Here is a 17,983-nt window from a genome sequence, read left to right as displayed (position 1 = left end):
ATGTGTGTGTGTGTGTGAGAGAGAGATATTTCATTATATATATATATATATGCAGGTTTTGGTGTCCTCGGGTATCTTCCCGTGTAAAAGTTGGGGTGTCTAGGCGACGTTTCGACGAGGTCTCACTCGTCATCTTCAGGCTGGTGCTTTCGGCTTCTTGTTACTGGAACAGAGCAGGATCTCAGTGTTTGAGTTCCTATAAATACTGTAGAGGAGGTATGGTGTATAGCCTCCAATGTTCTGGGCAGAGAGGAAGTTCCCAGGCTAGTGTGCCTTTTCTTCTTTTGTTCCTTAATTGCTTGAGGGATATCTTGAGTGATTTCTTGAGTGATATCCTGAGTACCACTTAGGTGGGTCATTAGGTGTGGATTAGTTGCTAAAGCCTTTGTGTCTTGACCTCTTGAACTTTGTGAAGAGTTTTTCTGAGAAGATGGGTGTACTACATTTAGTTGTGCTCTGGCTTGGCTTCGTGTATAGGGGCGAGCTGTGGTTTTGTGGCCTGTGCCAGCCAGATCTGTGTAGGGATTGCAGGGGGGTGCAGCATCCGGAGGTGCCACCATGGTTTGGCTACTGGATGGTGTCTGTAATTTATCTGTGGAGAGGGTCTGGGTTTGGGTCTGGTGTGGTTGATTGGTGATGGCGTTCTGTGTGCCTCTGGATCTGGTGTCAGTTTTTGTGGGGAGGGCTAATTTCCAGATGTCTGGCAAGCGGGATGTGTCGTCACGCTTGTTCATGTTGTGAGGGTGTTTCTCTATCTCGATGGCTTCCATGATTATTCTCTTGTGGTGATGTTCCATGTTAGAGAGCAATTTGGAATCTGCAAAATTAATTTCGTGTCCTGTTTCTTTCATGTGTTGGAAGAGAGAGGAAGTTTTTTCTTCTTTTTTGACGGCATTCTTGTGTTCTGCGATACGTGCATTTATTCGTCTGTTTGTTTGTTCAATGTACGTGGCTGGGCAGACTTTGCAGGGTATTTCATAGACCCCTTGGTTTTCCAACTGGATTTTATCCTTGGGGTTTCTGAGGATATTGGCTATTTTTTGGTTGGCGCAAAAGGCTGTTTTGATATTGTGTTTATGGAGGATTTTGCTAATTTTATCTGTAGTGCCCTTGATATAAGGAAGGAGGGCCATGCCATTGTTTTCTTCTGTGTCTTGGTTTTTGGGGGGTGTTTCTTTTTGGATTAGCTTCGTAACCCTGTTTTGCTGGTATCCATTGGCAATTAACACATTTGAGAGATTCTGTAACTCAGTTGTCAAGTGGTCTTTGTCAGCCAGGCGTTTGGTTCTGGAGATGAGAGTCTTGGCTACGGAGTTTATTTGTGCAGGGTGGTGGTGTGATTGTGCATGTAAGTAGCGGTTGGTGTGTGTTTTTTTCCGGTAGATAGTGTGTCCTAGGGAGCCATCACCTTTTCCCGGGAAGGAAAAACTGGACAGCTTCCTCACACATCTCAACAGCCTACACCCCAAAATACAATTCACTATGGAAATAGAAGCCAACAACCAACTTCCCTTTCTTGACGTCCTAATCTACAAAAAACCTGATGGCTCCCTAGGACACACTATCTACCGGAAAAAAACACACACCAACCGCTACTTACATGCACAATCACACCACCACCCTGCACAAATAAACTCCGTAGCCAAGACTCTCATCTCCAGAACCAAACGCCTGGCTGACAAAGACCACTTGACAACTGAGTTACAGAATCTCTCAAATGTGTTAATTGCCAATGGATACCAGCAAAACAGGGTTACGAAGCTAATCCAAAAAGAAACACCCCCCAAAAACCAAGACACAGAAGAAAACAATGGCATGGCCCTCCTTCCTTATATCAAGGGCACTACAGATAAAATTAGCAAAATCCTCCATAAACACAATATCAAAACAGCCTTTTGCGCCAACCAAAAAATAGCCAATATCCTCAGAAACCCCAAGGATAAAATCCAGTTGGAAAACCAAGGGGTCTATGAAATACCCTGCAAAGTCTGCCCAGCCACGTACATTGGACAAACAAACAGACGAATAAATGCACGTATCGCAGAACACAAGAATGCCGTCAAAAAAGAAGAAAAAACTTCCTCTCTCTTCCAACACATGAAAGAAACAGGACACGAAATTAATTTTGCAGATTCCAAATTGCTCTCTAACATGGAACATCACCACAAGAGAATAATCATGGAAGCCATCGAGATAGAGAAACACCCTCACAACATGAACAAGCGTGACGACACATCCCGCTTGCCAGACATCTGGAAATTAGCCCTCCCCACAAAAACTGACACCAGATCCAGAGGCACACAGAACGCCATCACCAATCAACCACACCAGACCCAAACCCAGACCCTCTCCACAGATAAATTACAGACACCATCCAGTAGCCAAACCATGGTGGCACCTCCGGATGCTGCACCCCCCTGCAATCCCTACACAGATCTGGCTGGCACAGGCCACAAAACCACAGCTCGCCCCTATACACGAAGCCAAGCCAGAGCACAACTAAATGTAGTACACCCATCTTCTCAGAAAAACTCTTCACAAAGTTCAAGAGGTCAAGACACAAAGGCTTTAGCAACTAATCCACACCTAATGACCCACCTAAGTGGTACTCAGGATATCACTCAAGAAATCACTCAAGATATCCCTCAAGCAATTAAGGAACAAAAGAAGAAAAGGCACACTAGCCTGGGAACTTCCTCTCTGCCCAGAACATTGGAGGCTATACACCATACCTCCTCTACAGTATTTATAGGAACTCAAACACTGAGATCCTGCTCTGTTTCAGTAACAAGAAGCCGAAAGCACCAGCCTGAAGATGACGAGTGAGACCTCGTCGAAACGTCGCCTAGACACCCCAACTTTTACACGGGAAGATACCCGAGGACACCAAAACCTGCATTCCTGTACCCGTGAAAATCTACGAAAGCATATATATATATATATATATATATATATATATATATAAAATCTATGTGTCTTTTCCTCTCTTCAGCAACTTAATTCCATTTCCTCTCTTAAGCTGTTGCCTGTTTCCCCTGCTCTCAGTCCCTCAACATTATTATGGTTATGATGAGGCTATTGGGAAAAGGGGTGTTGCTCCCTCATGTATATCCTAAACAATGTTTGCATATATGCAAACCTCAGGTTACTCTGAGTCTGCTGATACCTCTTTGCTTGTGTGATGATATTTTGGCTGCAGCTCCATGAGCACCAGAAAGCTTGAATCACAAATGGAAAGGGTGATACTTTTCTCATAGTTATACTTCCACATATTTGTATATTCCAACTCACATACATAAATTGTGATGGGTTGCATCAAAGAAATAAGGTGCACATATACAGGCATCTCAGTCTGCGCTGTTTAGTCTAAATGCTCATTCCAAAATAATAAAAAAATCATGTACCTGGGGAAGAGGCCATAATTGCACATTGGATAGATGTTAGATTCTTCTGAGATCCTCTTTTCTTTAAACTTCCAAATCTAAAATAGAAAATATTATAAACTTAGCTGAAAAGCTTAAATAGCATCAGTTGGAAATTTAGAAGTTTAAGACTGCAGTCCTATGGACACTTACTTGGAATGCTGTGAGATTTATCTCCAAGTAAATATGTGTATGATTGAGCTGTGTTGAAATCTTTTTGGCAAGGGATTTACATTTCAGAAAGTGTGCTATTTTATTTTTTATTAGAAAGGACACTGCTAGAATCAGACGGAAGAAATCTTCATGTTCTTTTAAAATAGCAATATGTATTATACAGTGGTACCTCAGGTTACATACCCTTCAGGTTACACACTCTGCTAATCCAGAAATAGTGCTTCAGGTTAAGAACTTTGCTTCAGAATAAAAACAGAAATTGGGCTCCAGTGGCGCGACAGCAGCAGGAGGCCCCATTAGCTAAAGTGGTGCTTCAGGTTAAGAACACTTGCGGGTTAAGAATGGACCTCTGGAATGAATTAAGTACATAACCTGAGGTACCACTGTATAAGTAATGAACCCCACCAAAAAAAATCTATTCTCAGAAATCTTTTATTAGCAGGCAAAATATTCATCAGAGAGCTGCAATGATAGCTTTACAGGTTTCTGTACCAAACAAGCACTAAATTTTTCTTCTTCTTCAACTGAATCCACCTAATTCAGTAATTCAGTAGAAAAAGAATAATAAATATTTATGTGGATCAGAAATCAATATTAATTGTTCAATAGTTCAATAGTTTTTGCATGATTTGCCATCCACCAAGTGACATAATAGAAGTGTCCATGGAATAATAATGCATATACACATAACTGATAAAATCTGGATTCCAGTGAGTGATTCACAAAATAAGAGGCCTCATATATCCTGATTTTCCTGATCAGTACCCCTAAATATGCAGCTTCCAAGTTACATTAATTTGGCGTCATGCCTTCAAACTTAATGCAGGAAAACATAATTCTAGTGTTCATGCACCTATAGAATGTCCACTCTGCTGAAGACTGACTGGCAACAATGCTTTCAGCACACCTCTTTACGGAGTTGATGGGATTCACCAGCTTCCAAGATGCCTTCTGTCTAAAATGTTACAAGGATTGTTTCATTTATGTCTGAAAGTATCCAGTGTTGTAAGCTGCCATGGAATCATGAACTTGACTATTCAAATAATAAACAAACCAACAAACAAAAAAGCAGGGTTTGCCAAACTTATTGGGCCTGCAGGCAGATTTGGAAAACACCATGGGCACCCACCACAAAACGGCATTTCTATGGCTGAGTCTGGCTAGTTACAAAACAGGTACCATGCGGGGTACCTTTCTCTCCTCTTTTGCCCAGGTCATTTTTGAATTTTACTAGCCGCTTTGCCTAGGCCTCTGTATTGTTTTTACATCCCTTCAGAAGGGAGCTGTTTCCAGAGGAATAACTGTGAGGGGTGAAAGACTATCTCTACTAGTCTTGTGCCTCCATCCAGCCTTAAAAGCCTTCAGAAGGGAACAGCTGCCAGTAGACCAACTGTTGCTTAATATATGTTTTGACTTGATCTATTAGTAATGTGTATGTTTATTTAAATGTTTAGGTCAAATGAACTGTTAATTGCTGGCGATTTGTTTGTGTGTGTTATGTTGCATTGTTACTATATGGCTTACTATGTATTGTTGTTGTATTTTGATTTTTTTTCTGTGACTGTGAGCACAGATTTACCGTATTTTCCGCTCTATAAGACGCACCAGACCACAAGACGCACCTAGTTTTTGGAGGAGGAAAACAAGAAAAAAAAATATTCTGAATCCCAGAAGCCAGAACAGCAAGAGGGATCGCTGTGCAGTGAAAGCAGTGATCCCTCTTGCTGTTCTGGCTTCTGGGATAGCTGTGCAGCCTGCATTCGCTCCATAAGACGCACACACATTTCCCCTTACTTTTTAGGAGGGAAAAAAGTGAGTCCTATAGAGCAAAAAATACGGTATTTCTGGGAAAATGTGGCTTATAAATAAAATGGCAATGGCAGTACCTTTACTCCCATGATTCCTCCACCGATGAGTTCATCTCTCACTGGGTTGAATGATAGAAAGGTTAACCGTCCAAAACCTGGATTTTCTACTGAACAAGTCTCATTATAATCCTTGTTGTAAACCTTAAAAAAACAAATACTGATGTCAAATATCTTGTATTTTACAACATTTCAAATTACATCTAAAGTTAACTCTTTTTAATGTGCACATACTTTCTTTCCTTGTCAGTAAAAATAAAGCGGGTTCTTAATAATAATAATAATAATAATAATAATAATAATAATAATTTCTGCATTTTAATTTAATATTATTACCATTACTGCATTATAATTTAGTATTATTACTATTTCTGGATTATTATTTCCATGGCCTGTTTAATTTGTATCCAAAATTTATTTGTGTTCTCATGCTTTCACCATAAATGAGGGGGGAAACCCCTTTCAGTATTAGATTCACGTTTTATGGAACTTTTTTTGTATCATCTGGTTATTACTATAAAATAATTTTCTATTATACTGATGTACAATGAAAAATTATGACTCCCTGTCCAGATATTCTCCAAAATATCAAACATTATCAAGAATCCTAAATCTTTCCCTCAGTTTATAATACGTATATACTTTTAACCTGTTTCTTCTCACAACCCAAAAGAAAGCAACATTCTGCAACATTCTGAGACAATATGTCTCCTGATACATATATACTGTATTTTCCCGTCTATAAGACATGCTCATGTATTTTTGGGGACTCCAATTTAAGAAAATGGGGGAAGATCTATCCATGTATAAGACGCCCCCAAATTTTGGACATTATTTTTTAGGAAAAAACCCTAGTCTTATACACAGAAAAATAAGGTAATTTTCAAACTGTGAATTTTGAACAAGATCCAACAACACTATAGTTTGGCTTGCTGTGACAGACAAACCAGATTGATGAGCTCAGATATGGAAGAGTTGACAAAAAATGCTGTCTGGATTACCAAAGTAATAAGCAATGTTGAAGATTCAAGCATCTTGTGTACCCGTCTCATTCCTATCCTCACAGAAGCATCAGTGTCAGAACCTCTTTAAAGGCTATTTTGTGACTGCTGCATGCTTGTATTCATTAGCTTTGCAACAGTGTCTCTGGGCTGAATGAAAAAGGAAATGGGATGCCCATGTTTTCGGTTACAGATCAAAACTGCCACTGCAATCCTAAGCATGCTTACTCAAGAGTAGTGCCCGCTGATTTTACCTTTAAAGGTAAAAGGTAAATGTACCCCTGACCATTAGGTCCAGTCATGGACGACTCTGGGGTTGTGCGCTCATCTCGCTCTATAAGCTGAGGGAGCCGGTGTTTGTCTAGAGACAGCTTCCGAGTCATGTGGCCAGTATGACTAAGCCTTACCTGCTAATGTGCTAAGGCAGGTGTGGGAAGCCTTTGGTCTGCCAGATGTTGCTGAACTAAAAGGGACATTCCAGAGGAGCAGCAGGCGCAGGTTGGGGCAAAGAGAGACTTATACCTATTCCAAACCCTGTTCAGCTTGGTCATGTGACTCAGGGCCCACACCTCAAAGCTTGGTCCCCTACACTTGGCATTAGCCCTTGCCAAAAGCTCCTGAATGGAGTTTGGAATGGGATAGTTTATGTGAATGTGAGTTAAAGGTAAAGGTAAAGGTACCCCTGCCCATACGGTCCAGTCTTGACAGACTCTGGGGTTGTGCACCCATCTCACTCAAGAGGCCAGGGGCCAGCGCTGTCCGGAGACACTTCCGGGTCACATGGCCAGCGTGACAAAGCTGCATCTGGCAAGCCAGCGCAGCACACGGAACGCCGTTTACCTTCCCGCTGGTAAGCGGTCCCTATTTATCTACTTGCACCCGGGGGTGCTTTCGAACTGCTAGGTTGGCAGGCGCTGGGATCGAGCAGCGGGAGCGCACCCCGCCGCGGGGATTCGAACCGCCGGCCTTTCGATCGGCAAGCCCTAGGCGCTGAGGCTTTTACCCACAGCGCCACCCGCGTCCCTAAATTACACTGGCTTCCTATAATTAGGATTGCTCTGTAAATGTTTAGAAGGCACCCACAAAATCTCCCCAAACAGGCAAAGGGAAAAAGGGGGGTGGTGGATGCACAAGCAGAGACAGTAGATTACCAGGTACAGCTACTAAAATACTGGAGTTTCACGTAAATAGGGGCATCTCAAGCAGACAACAGTTTTCATATGTCACATGCAAAGGCATGCAACTGAGCTTCAACACTGCTTTTGAAAGTGAAATGTGGCTTTGAAAGTGAATAATTTAAAGCCAAGATGTTGCACATGGAAGTGGAGCACTTAACCCTTTGAACACCCAGTTTCTTCACTCAGAACTCCCTTCTCCCCAACCTGCTTTGAACTTTAAAATGATGATGATGATGATGATGATGATGATGATGATGATAATTTATTTATACCTTGCCCATCTGGCTGGGCTTCCGCACCTACTCTTGGCGGCTTCCAAATATTAAAATACAGTAATCCATCAAACATTAAAAGCTGCCCTAAACAGGGCTGCCTTCAGATGTCTTCTAAAAGCCTGGTAGTTGTTCTCTTTGACATCTAGTGGGAGGATGTTCCACAGGATGGGTGCCAGCACTGAGAAGGCCCTCTGCCTGGTTCCCTGTAACTTGGCTTCTCGCAGTGAGGGAACCGCCAGAAGGCCTTCAGAGCTGGACCTCAGTGTCCAGGTAGAATGATGGGGGTGGAGATGCTCCTTCAGGTATACTGGATCGAGGCCGTTTAGGGCTTTAAAGGTCAGCACCAACACTTTGAATTGTGCTCGGAAACGTACTGGGAGCCAATGTAGGTCTTTCAAGACCGGTGTTAAATGGTCTTGGCGGCTGCTCCCGGTCCCTCTAGATGGTCCAGAAGGATGTTATGGTTGATGGTGTCAAAAGCCGCAGAGAGATCCAGCAGAATTAGGAAACAGCTCTCACCTCTCAACCAGTGCGACCAAGGCAGTTTCAGTCCCATGATGAGGCCTGAATCCTGACTGGAAGGGATCCAAATGGTCCGCTTCCTCCAGGCATGCCTGGAATTGTTCAGCAACCACTTGCTCAATCACCTTACCCAAGAATGGAAGATGCGACACTGGGCGATAGTTGGCCATATTGGCCGCATCTAAAGATGGTTTTTTAAGAAGCAGTTTGATAACCGTCTTTTTCAGTGGGACTGGGAAGGCTCCCTCACAGAGAGAAGCATTCACCACCCCACGAAGCTCATTGCCCAGCCCTTCCCGACTAGCTTTTATAAGCCAGGATGGGCAGCGATCAAGGAGACAGGTGGTTGGTTTCACTTGTCCAAGCAGCCTGTCCACATCCTTGAAGGTAACAGATTGGAATTGATCCCATGCAACTTAACTAGACAGGAATCTACAACTCTCCCGCCCTGGCCCTGCTCCCACGGTGGAGTCCACCTCTTTCCAAATCTGAGCAACTTTATCTGCAAAAAAACTTTGCAAAATCATTGCAGGAGATCATGTGGCCCGTACTGGGCCCCGATGGAGCAGGTGGCTCTGCTAAATTGCAAACCACCTGAAAGAGTCTCCTGCTGCTGTTTTCCGCAGATGCAACAGAGGCGGTGAAGAAGGTCTTCTTTGCCGTCGCTATCGTCACTTGGTAGGCTCGGCATTGAGCTCTAACCCGTGTCCGGTCAGATTCAGAATGAGTTATCAGCCACCAGCACTCTAGCCGTCTCAGCAATTGTTTCATTGCCCTTAGATCCATGGAAAACCACGGGGCTGTCTAGGCTCCATGCAATCGGAGAGGGCACTTCGGAGCCAAACAGTCAATAGCCCTGGTTAACTCCACATTCCAGTGGGCCACCAGGGAATCAGCTGAAAGGACATCAACATGGGATAAAACATCCCCTACAACTCTCTGGAAACCATTTGGATCCATTAAGTGACGGGGGCAGTTATACTTGGGCTCTGTTACACTTCTCTGAAAGTGACATATAGCTAGTTCCATATGCTCACATGCTGCGCAAATCTTCCCTAACAGGGAAATACTGAAGTCCTATTACTTTGCTGCCAGAATCTGCAAATCGTTTCTCTTCTCATGAGGAAAAAAACCACTTGTATCAAGAATGACAAAACACAATTTTACCTTAATTGAGAAATCTTTTTGCAAAACAAAGTAGACATTATACTTTTCAGAGTAAGTGATGATTCTTGCTGAGCTGAGCTGAGACTTTGGAAACTCCAACTCTCTTCTAACTGAAAAGTTGAACACAGACAAAAAATTTTACATAATAAAAATTATTATTATTATTTGGGAATCTAATCTAGCCTTGTAAATAAATCCACAAACATTACTAGACAGGGAGAGGGTGAGGGAAACAAGCTGCAAAGGCACTACAGTACTAGCATGTGTTTCCATGCTGGCTACAGAGAAAGGGAAGTATTCTCCTCTGCAGCCAGCAAAGGTGCTACCACTTAGCAGGCAGGTTTTTCTAACTAGCCTTCCACCAAGTAGATCTGCAGAGGAGAGGTGGCAAGATCTGTCTTCTTCCACCAGTCCATTCAATCATCTGCATAGAATTTCTGGTTTGCTATGTCTTCCTGGCAAGTAGTTGAATACAAACTCAGCTAATCCAACTGTTTTATACTATTGGCTCCATCTTCAATGGAACTACTCAGAAGATAGTCATTAAAATCAGTAGAAAATTCATATTCTACAATTCAATAGAAGAAATATTTAAAATTATATTTAACATGACTAACTTGAGTTGGCATAGGATTGTGAACAATTTCATGCTCTGTATGTAGCAGAACAGAAATGGAAAAGGGATTTGGGCACTGAATAGAGCAGATTTATCAATATAAATGGCTCCTCAGCTAGGAGACCTCAAAGAACAGATTAAGATAAATGCTAGTCCAGTTTACTGAACACAATGTGTTCCCTGGAAATTGTTCATTAGACAAGCATTAGCATAATGAGTCCATAATTACCATTGTTTCCTATGGGAACATTTCTAAACTGGGAGTTGCCCAATCTCTCTCTATGGTTTGTTCCTGGTTTGGCTGTAGCCAACCATCAAAAGAGAGACAAAGGAAAAAATTGATCTGTCAGATCTCTCCTGCTTTCCTTTGCTTTAGTTTAGATTCCTGCATTGCAGGGCATTGGACTAGACGACTCTCAGGGTCCCTTCAAACTCTACAATTCTATGACTGTATCTGATCTTGCTCCCTCCCTGCATGGTTTCTTCCCCAAAATGGCTGCCACTGCCCAGCAACCACAAGGAAGGAAGGAAGGAAGGAAGGAAGGAAGGAAGGAAGGAAGGAAGGAAGGGGGCTAAATCTGCAGAGTGTATAGTGAGGTGTGGACACAATTCTTTACATTTGGATAGGTGAATTTCCATATGGACAGATTGTGGGACCTGCATGTACACACACAGGGCTGTGACTTCCTGCTGAAATCCTGTAACTTTTCATACTGCAAAATGTTCCAATTATTTATTTATTTAGCTCCACTTTTGCTGTGCTGCCCTTCCAGACGGCAGTAATGTGATATTAGGGAAACATCGCAGAACAAGTACTGTAATAAAGTGGAATGATGTCTGTGCAGTCCAGTATAAATCCTCCACTAATGTGCTATTATTGTGTCAATGACATGTTACAGAATGCAACCACCAGAGAGAGAGAGAGAGAGAGGTGAGGAAGAGCCGGATAACCACATTCCTGGCACCATTGTCACTGCTACTTACCTGGACCAGGCTGGGGCAAGGTCAGAGCCATGTGGCTGTACACTCCAGTGTTCCCATTGGTTCAGCTGCACAGCCCTGACCTTCCTTGGCAGCACCCCAGCTTGGTAAAGATAAGGAGCAGTGGTGTAGGTGTCAGGAGGGTAGTTCCAGGACTGTGTGTGTGGAGGAAAAACTTAAAACATGTTGCAGGGTTCCCAAAAATAGACCAGAGGCAATTGTACTTCATCCAGCAGAGCTTTATTGTTACTGAAGGCAAATGAGCATAAAGGTCACAAATCCAATACATTTAGGAGTGGCACTGTCAGTTGCAGCAGATTAATCTTAAACTAACAAGAACTTATAACAAGACTAAACCTTAACACTATATACAGAACAGAATATCACAGCAGAACAAAAAGATAGACAGAGAAAGTAAAACCCAGGCCTTACTTATATAGTCAGCATGACCTTTGACAGAAGAGATAAGAGAACCAGATTAAACCATCTGTCCTCAGCTTCTCTGAAGAAATAATCCAAACACCATGAACCTTCTGCTTGCTTCTTTCACACAGAGAAGCTTCCAGAACCCTCTTGAATTACCGTAAATAGAATAGGAAAGATCTCTAGACATCAGATCAATACTTTCTGCACTAAGAAATGCAAACTGACATCCCTCACATGCAGTACTACTGACATGTATACGCACACACTATACAGGAAGAGAAAATAAACAAAACATCTAATACTTACTTTGATCAAAAAATAACATTAATGCTGAAATTAATGTTCTGTTTCCTTTTTAAAAAAAGAGAGAAATCTGGGCTACTTGATCAAAAGGACTGACACAAAATGAAAATACACTTGAAAACAAAACCATTAAAGGTGGAATTCAATGTAGCACTAAGGCGGCATTCTGTCAACTCAAGGATTTCTCATCACACAATGGGGTTTCCTCACCCCACCCCAGCCCTCCTAATTCTGTTGTAGGGTTTCTCTCAACCCAACCCCCTGCAGTACGACACACACAAGGGAAACTCATTGCACAATTACTTGTTGAATATTGCCGAATGTCATCAGAAAAATAGTTGTGTTTTTTTTTAAAAAAGGCAGATTATTAGAGACACTCATCAAATGTGAAGTGGCAGAGGCTGGTATAAAGCTCTTAGTGGGCACACTACTTGGTACTTTGTTTAATTCTTCCTTCTGAAAGTACACACAAATGTGAAATGAAATTGAAAGCAGACTATAGATTTACCTTACCAGAAAGATTAGTAGGAAGGAAATCCAGACTGAAAAATCCTTTCCCATCTAACAACACGAGTCGTTTGCTCCTGCTAGAATAGGTTGCTAAAAGGAATTGTGAAGAAGATGGTTTTAGGCCATGACTTCAAACAACATTTCTAGATTTATATGACTGGAAGGATACTGAGATACACAGAGGAAAGGGAAGGTGGATCCTAATGTTTCTACAGGTGTTTTATCTTTAACTGGGTAGAATTTACATCTTCTTACCTCCAATGATATCTAAACCTTGCTGGGTGTAGCTCTTAATTAATCTGAAGCCAAAAGAAAGAAAGGCGGTGCCCTTTCCTATAAATCTGCAACAGGAAGAATAATTTAACTTTTTAGAGACATACATAAACAGCACTGGGAAAATGGTACTGACTGAAGCATACCTATTTCCACTGGCCACATTGCACTCAAAGTTCTAAAATTCAAGTGGAAAAACAAAAACAAAAAAATGAAATAAAGCAAGTTTTTATATGGTATGTGAACCCAAACAAATAAATAACCAAAGTACCCCTTTTTTGGAGTGGAAAAGTTGTTTTCAGGCACAAAAATGCTAGCAAAACAGAATTAAAACATATTTGGTATACAAGACTCATTAAAGTGACAATGGTGCTCATATGCTACAAATTTTAGATTCTATTTGAGACAGATCTCCAGAGACAATATATGTATGTATGTATGTACTTACACTTGAGGTGATATATCCTTTGGTTTTAAATGCTCTTCAATTCTAGGCACCTCATCTTCAAAAGTTAATCTTCACAATAATGAAATAGAAATTTGGATTAGGTAAGAAATATACTACAATGCAGTTTGTGAAAACGGAAGAGAAACCACATTTAACATGATGGAACAATAGCATCTCCACGTTGGCTTTATTTCTGTTAAATAAATCATGACACAGTGTAATATGTCATGTGTTGTTGCTCATCTGAGGTTGTATTCACCTAATTTTAAGACTTACTAAGGAACAGAAATTTTTTTATTATGTCCTCATATGTAAAACCACAGAATTGAAAGAGGGTGTACTTTTGTTTTCCCATGACTCTAAATTTTAATATAGCTTTCAGCCATGATTGCTTATAGGGCAAAGCAGGCCTAAAAATGTTCTGGAAAAGAAAGAGAAACTACATGAAAATGATTAATAGATGGTATCTAACCCCAAGCAGACTAGCTAAGATGTATAAAGCAAAATCGGATTTGTGCTGGAAATGTAAAGAAATGGAAGGAACTTCTTTTTTTTTCAAATGTGATGGGCATGCAAAAAAGTTAAAGAATATTGGGAGATGATATATAATGAGATGAAAAAATTTTTTAAACACCTCCCCTCAAAAAAACCAAGAGGCATTCCTATTAGGAATGGTTTAGATAGAGGTACCCAGTTATCAGAAAAACTTATTTATGTACGTAACAACGGTGGCTTGGGTCTTGTTAGCCCAAAAATGGAAGGTGAGGGAGGTGCCTATCAAGGAGGACTGGCAATTTAAGATGATAGAATATGCAGAGTTAGTAGGTCTAACAAGTAGAATAAGAGAGCAAGAAGAATAGGTATTTAAAGAGTGGAATTTTTTTGCTGAGTATGTAGAAAATAATTGTGTACAGTTGAAAACGCTGGGAGTATTAAGGTAAATTCAACAGTATAACATATTTAAAAGGGATGTAAGATGGGAGAACTGAATTAGATGAATATACAAAAATATGCAGGAATGGTGGGCAAATTAAAAGAACCTTGGAAGGGGAGGGAGGGAAGTTGTTGACTGTAATGCAAGATGTTCATTTTGAGATGTAAAATTTGAAAATTTAATTAAAATTATTTTTAAAAAATTAAAATGTTCTGAAAAATATGTAATATTTTGGGTAATAAATGCAGGAGTTTCTCCCCTGCATATTATTTTGTATGCACACACTTAATCTAGAAGGGCAAACCATACAAATGCCTGCTTTTGACAGCTTTTGCTCCTTGCTAGATCATGGAATATTCCCCCCCCCCATCACATGTTTAGTCTGACATACTAAAATATACATGAAATTTAGAAAAGTTGGTAGGATAATTACTTCCTTTTTCACAGAGATGTGTAAAGACCAACAGAAAGATATACCAGCAATTCTACCACAGGGCAAAATATCCCAAATAAATTTAATATAGTACCTGTTTAACTATACATTTAATTCAAAATGGTTTCACAGCTGAAGGGCAATGCAGCTAATCACAAATAACATGATTGCCATGTTTTATTATGAGTTATGGGCTACATTATGGTTTCTCAGAAACTAGGTCATCTTATATCTTGCATCTGTTATGAGTTTGTGGGCGTCAGACTTCTACTCCATATTATCCTAGCAATATAAACCAGGCTAGATTCCTCATGAGGTCATTGCCTGGGGGATGGGCCATTAAGGGGATAGAGGACAAATAATGGTCCATAGATGGTTAAATGGGAAAAAGCCTGAGTTTTTTTAGGTCAGAGTTTGGGTGGGGAGGTGGGAAGAAGCAAGCAGAGGGTCAGAAAGCAATGTTTGATTTTTGTTTGAATCCAAGGCTGTGGCTATGGGAGACACAAGCTCCTATTGGGTGTTGATGCTGTGAACCCATCCACCATAAACTCAGGTTGTACATGTGTGTAAATAAACCAGATATCATAGAGACACCAAAGTCTCCACTGTGCCCTATTTCCAAAAGGAAACATGAACCAAGAATTCCAGGAATGTCACATCGCTCAGAGATTGAGGTGGCGTGCAACACAGCTTATATGTTACACATATACAACAGAAGTGATGACTAATGCGGGGGGGGGGGGGGGACGACCCCAGATGGAATCTCAAAACGAATGCTGGGTTTACTTTGCTGGCAGTTAACAATCAGAAAATAGAAGTTAAAGGTTAACACATCAAACATAATATAACTGCAAAACCAGCAACGTAGCTTTGGCTTCCAGTAGCCAGCTCTAACAATCGCAAGAACAAATATGTTTCCTCCTGAGGGGAACTAAAATGCACAACTTGGAGCAAAAGACAAGCAGGCACACCAACAAAACACAGCAAACAGTCTGCAGGATCCCAAGCACACAAGAAACACACGCCTGACTGCAGGAATGCTGGAAAGACTGCCAAGCTATTGCCTTGAGCAGAAGGCAGGAACTGTAACTGAGGTCTCTTCTGGATACAGGCTAGTTAAAAGTTCCTGAGAGCTAAGTACATTCCTGCCTTAAGCATTAGAACACACTAATCCCAGTGAGTCTAGCATGCCAGAAAGTACCCCTCCCCACCAACAAACTTCTACAAAACGAACTACTAAAGTGCCTAGAAAAAATGCATATTTCTAATTAAGAGGTTTTTCAAAAATAAAGCCTTAATCTGATTTTACTAGGAATTAAAATTTTAACTAATTTTTGTTTGCAGGAGCCTACATTAGACATTATGTGATACTTTCAGCATTGGTCTTTCAGCTCTGGGGCGGGGGGGGGGTATATTTATTGTGATTTTTGGGATTGCTTTAGGGCTCAGTATATGGACATATGAAATAATGAGAAAGGGGGTGCCTTTTATAACGTGCTGAGAGGAGTGAAACTTCTTGCTGAATACCCACCGTCAGCTTTCACAAATCTACAAATAGCAGAAAAGGCTTAAATACTTAGAAAATGATCAAGTTAGACTTGCACCCAACCCATTTCTTTTTAGAAGTGTGACAATGAGGCATATAAGGGTGCATAACTAAAAAAATGTTTTCAAAGTTACATGCAGATAAACCCAAAAGGATAATTTAAAAGTTAATATGTTGAATCTTAATATAGTACCATATTCACCTTTTTTTCTTGGAACCTCTTCGTTTTTGCTTTTTTATAGCACTGGTAATCCCTTGGCCTATATCCATTACCAAAAGCTATTGGCTAGTAGGTGCAGAAGAAATAAGACCCTATGCTGATTTCTGGCTGGTGCAGAAGATTCACCATACTAGTAACCAATAAAACATTTACCTGAAATTCAAAAACCAAAAACATGAATTTACATAGGGAAGTGGAAAATCCCATTTGTAAAAATAGCTTGGATTTTGTGTGCGCATCAAGGTTTTCCATGAACCTAGTTCAATACTATAGTCTATAGATCAACATTTTATAAGAATGGTTCCTGGTGGAAGGCATAAATTGTTAGCAATTATCACTGGCTGTTGTTAAGATAAAATGGAATAGTTCCAAGTTTGCTGCACATGAAGGACATGACACGAATACGACTTTAAAGGTATATTACCTAATAGTTGCCATCTTGATTCTGGGTCTGGTTCAAGGTGCCAGTTTTCATAGAATCATAGAAAGTTGGAAGGAACCCTGAGGGTCATCTAGTCCAACCCCCTGCAATGCAGGAATCTCAGCTAAAGCATCCATGACATCTATCCAACCTCTGCTTAAATACCTCCAATGAAGGAGAGTCCACCACCTTCCAAGGAAGTCGGCTTCAGCCCTTACTGTTATAAATTTAAGGTTTTAAATTGTTTCTTTCTTCCCCATTCTGCTTGCTTTGTGTCACATTTGATAACTTACATTGAACTCTTCACCCCCATCCCAAGTTTTGCTATCTCACTGCTTGGCTCACCAGCTGGACCTATTGCGTGGACAGGCGGAGTCCCCCAAACCCTGGGCAGCCCCCGTGTGGAATAACAACTCAAGACAACGTGTTATGGGATTAAAATTGGCCACAACTTTATTATGTTTCAGATGTGAATAGACCTTGGCTCAGGCATTGGGCGTTTATCCCTCCCAGTCCCCCGCCAGGGATCTGGGGAACATCAGGGTTATCCAGAGTGTGGGGGGGATGGGCTGGCTCTGGAGAACATATGTTCAAGCAGAGAGAGCCCACCCCCGTTACGCCGCAGTCGCAGGGGAGAGCAATGACAACCTCTAGGCATACAGCCAAAGCCTCCCCTCAAAACAACCCCTTTAATGGGGAGCCCTGGTATCAAAGAGAAGAGGGGTGTGGGTCATCGCTACATGCCCACCCCCATTTAGGGAAGATAGGCTAAAGGATTCCGCCCAAGGCCTGATACTGCCAAAGTTGTGACGTTTTGCTACGGGAAAGGCAAACCTGCCAATGCAGGAGAATTCCTTTCCGGCCCTTCAACAGCGACCTTGACATAGCAGATCCCGTGTACCTGTGGAGAAAAAGGTTAACCTGCAAAATAAGTCTTACCTGAGGGTGGGTAGGGTGGGAGAAGCTCTGGAGCCAACTGACGATTCCCAGGTAAGATCCTCCCCCTATTGTGTGGACAGGGTGGTCCCTCCCCCTACCTGGCCTATTCACCTTGGCAAAGCCTCCACAGGCGGGATTGGGCAACTGGCTGAGGTAGGCGGAGACCTCCAGGAATCCCACCTGGGGAAGGCGGAGACCAAGCTGGTTAATGTGGGGAGCGGTCATTACTCTTCCTTTTGTTTCTGATCTTCTGTTCCTGTTCCTTACTCACCCATGGTCTTCTATCAGCTGCCTTCACCCCACTGGTATCCCTGCCCTGCCCTTTTATT

At 41.5% G+C, this 17,983-nt stretch overlaps 1 protein-coding gene across 1 annotated transcript in view; it reads right to left on the bottom strand.

Moving 5' to 3' along the window:
* Window positions 1-17,419, bottom strand: part of LOC114590882 (uncharacterized) — an 81,171-nt gene extending 63,752 nt beyond the window's left edge. Inside the window, exons 1-7 of the mRNA XM_077923498.1 lie at window positions 16,277-17,419; window positions 13,162-13,230; window positions 12,696-12,781; window positions 12,444-12,530; window positions 9,605-9,714; window positions 5,483-5,605; window positions 3,405-3,481 (exon numbers count right to left, since the gene is read on the bottom strand). Of these exons, the coding sequence (XP_077779624.1) occupies window positions 3,405-3,481; window positions 5,483-5,605; window positions 9,605-9,714; window positions 12,444-12,530; window positions 12,696-12,781; window positions 13,162-13,230; window positions 16,277-16,344 (620 nt within the window). The 5' untranslated portion in view covers window positions 16,345-17,419. The remainder of the gene's footprint in view (window positions 1-3,404; window positions 3,482-5,482; window positions 5,606-9,604; window positions 9,715-12,443; window positions 12,531-12,695; window positions 12,782-13,161; window positions 13,231-16,276) is intronic.
* Between the last annotated feature and the right edge of the window lie 564 nt (window positions 17,420-17,983).

Source organism: Podarcis muralis, chromosome 2 (genome assembly GCF_964188315.1).
Source record: "Podarcis muralis chromosome 2, rPodMur119.hap1.1, whole genome shotgun sequence".
Classification (NCBI taxonomy): Eukaryota; Metazoa; Chordata; class Lepidosauria; order Squamata; family Lacertidae; genus Podarcis; species Podarcis muralis.
This window is presented reverse-complemented; position numbering and strand designations above follow the sequence as displayed.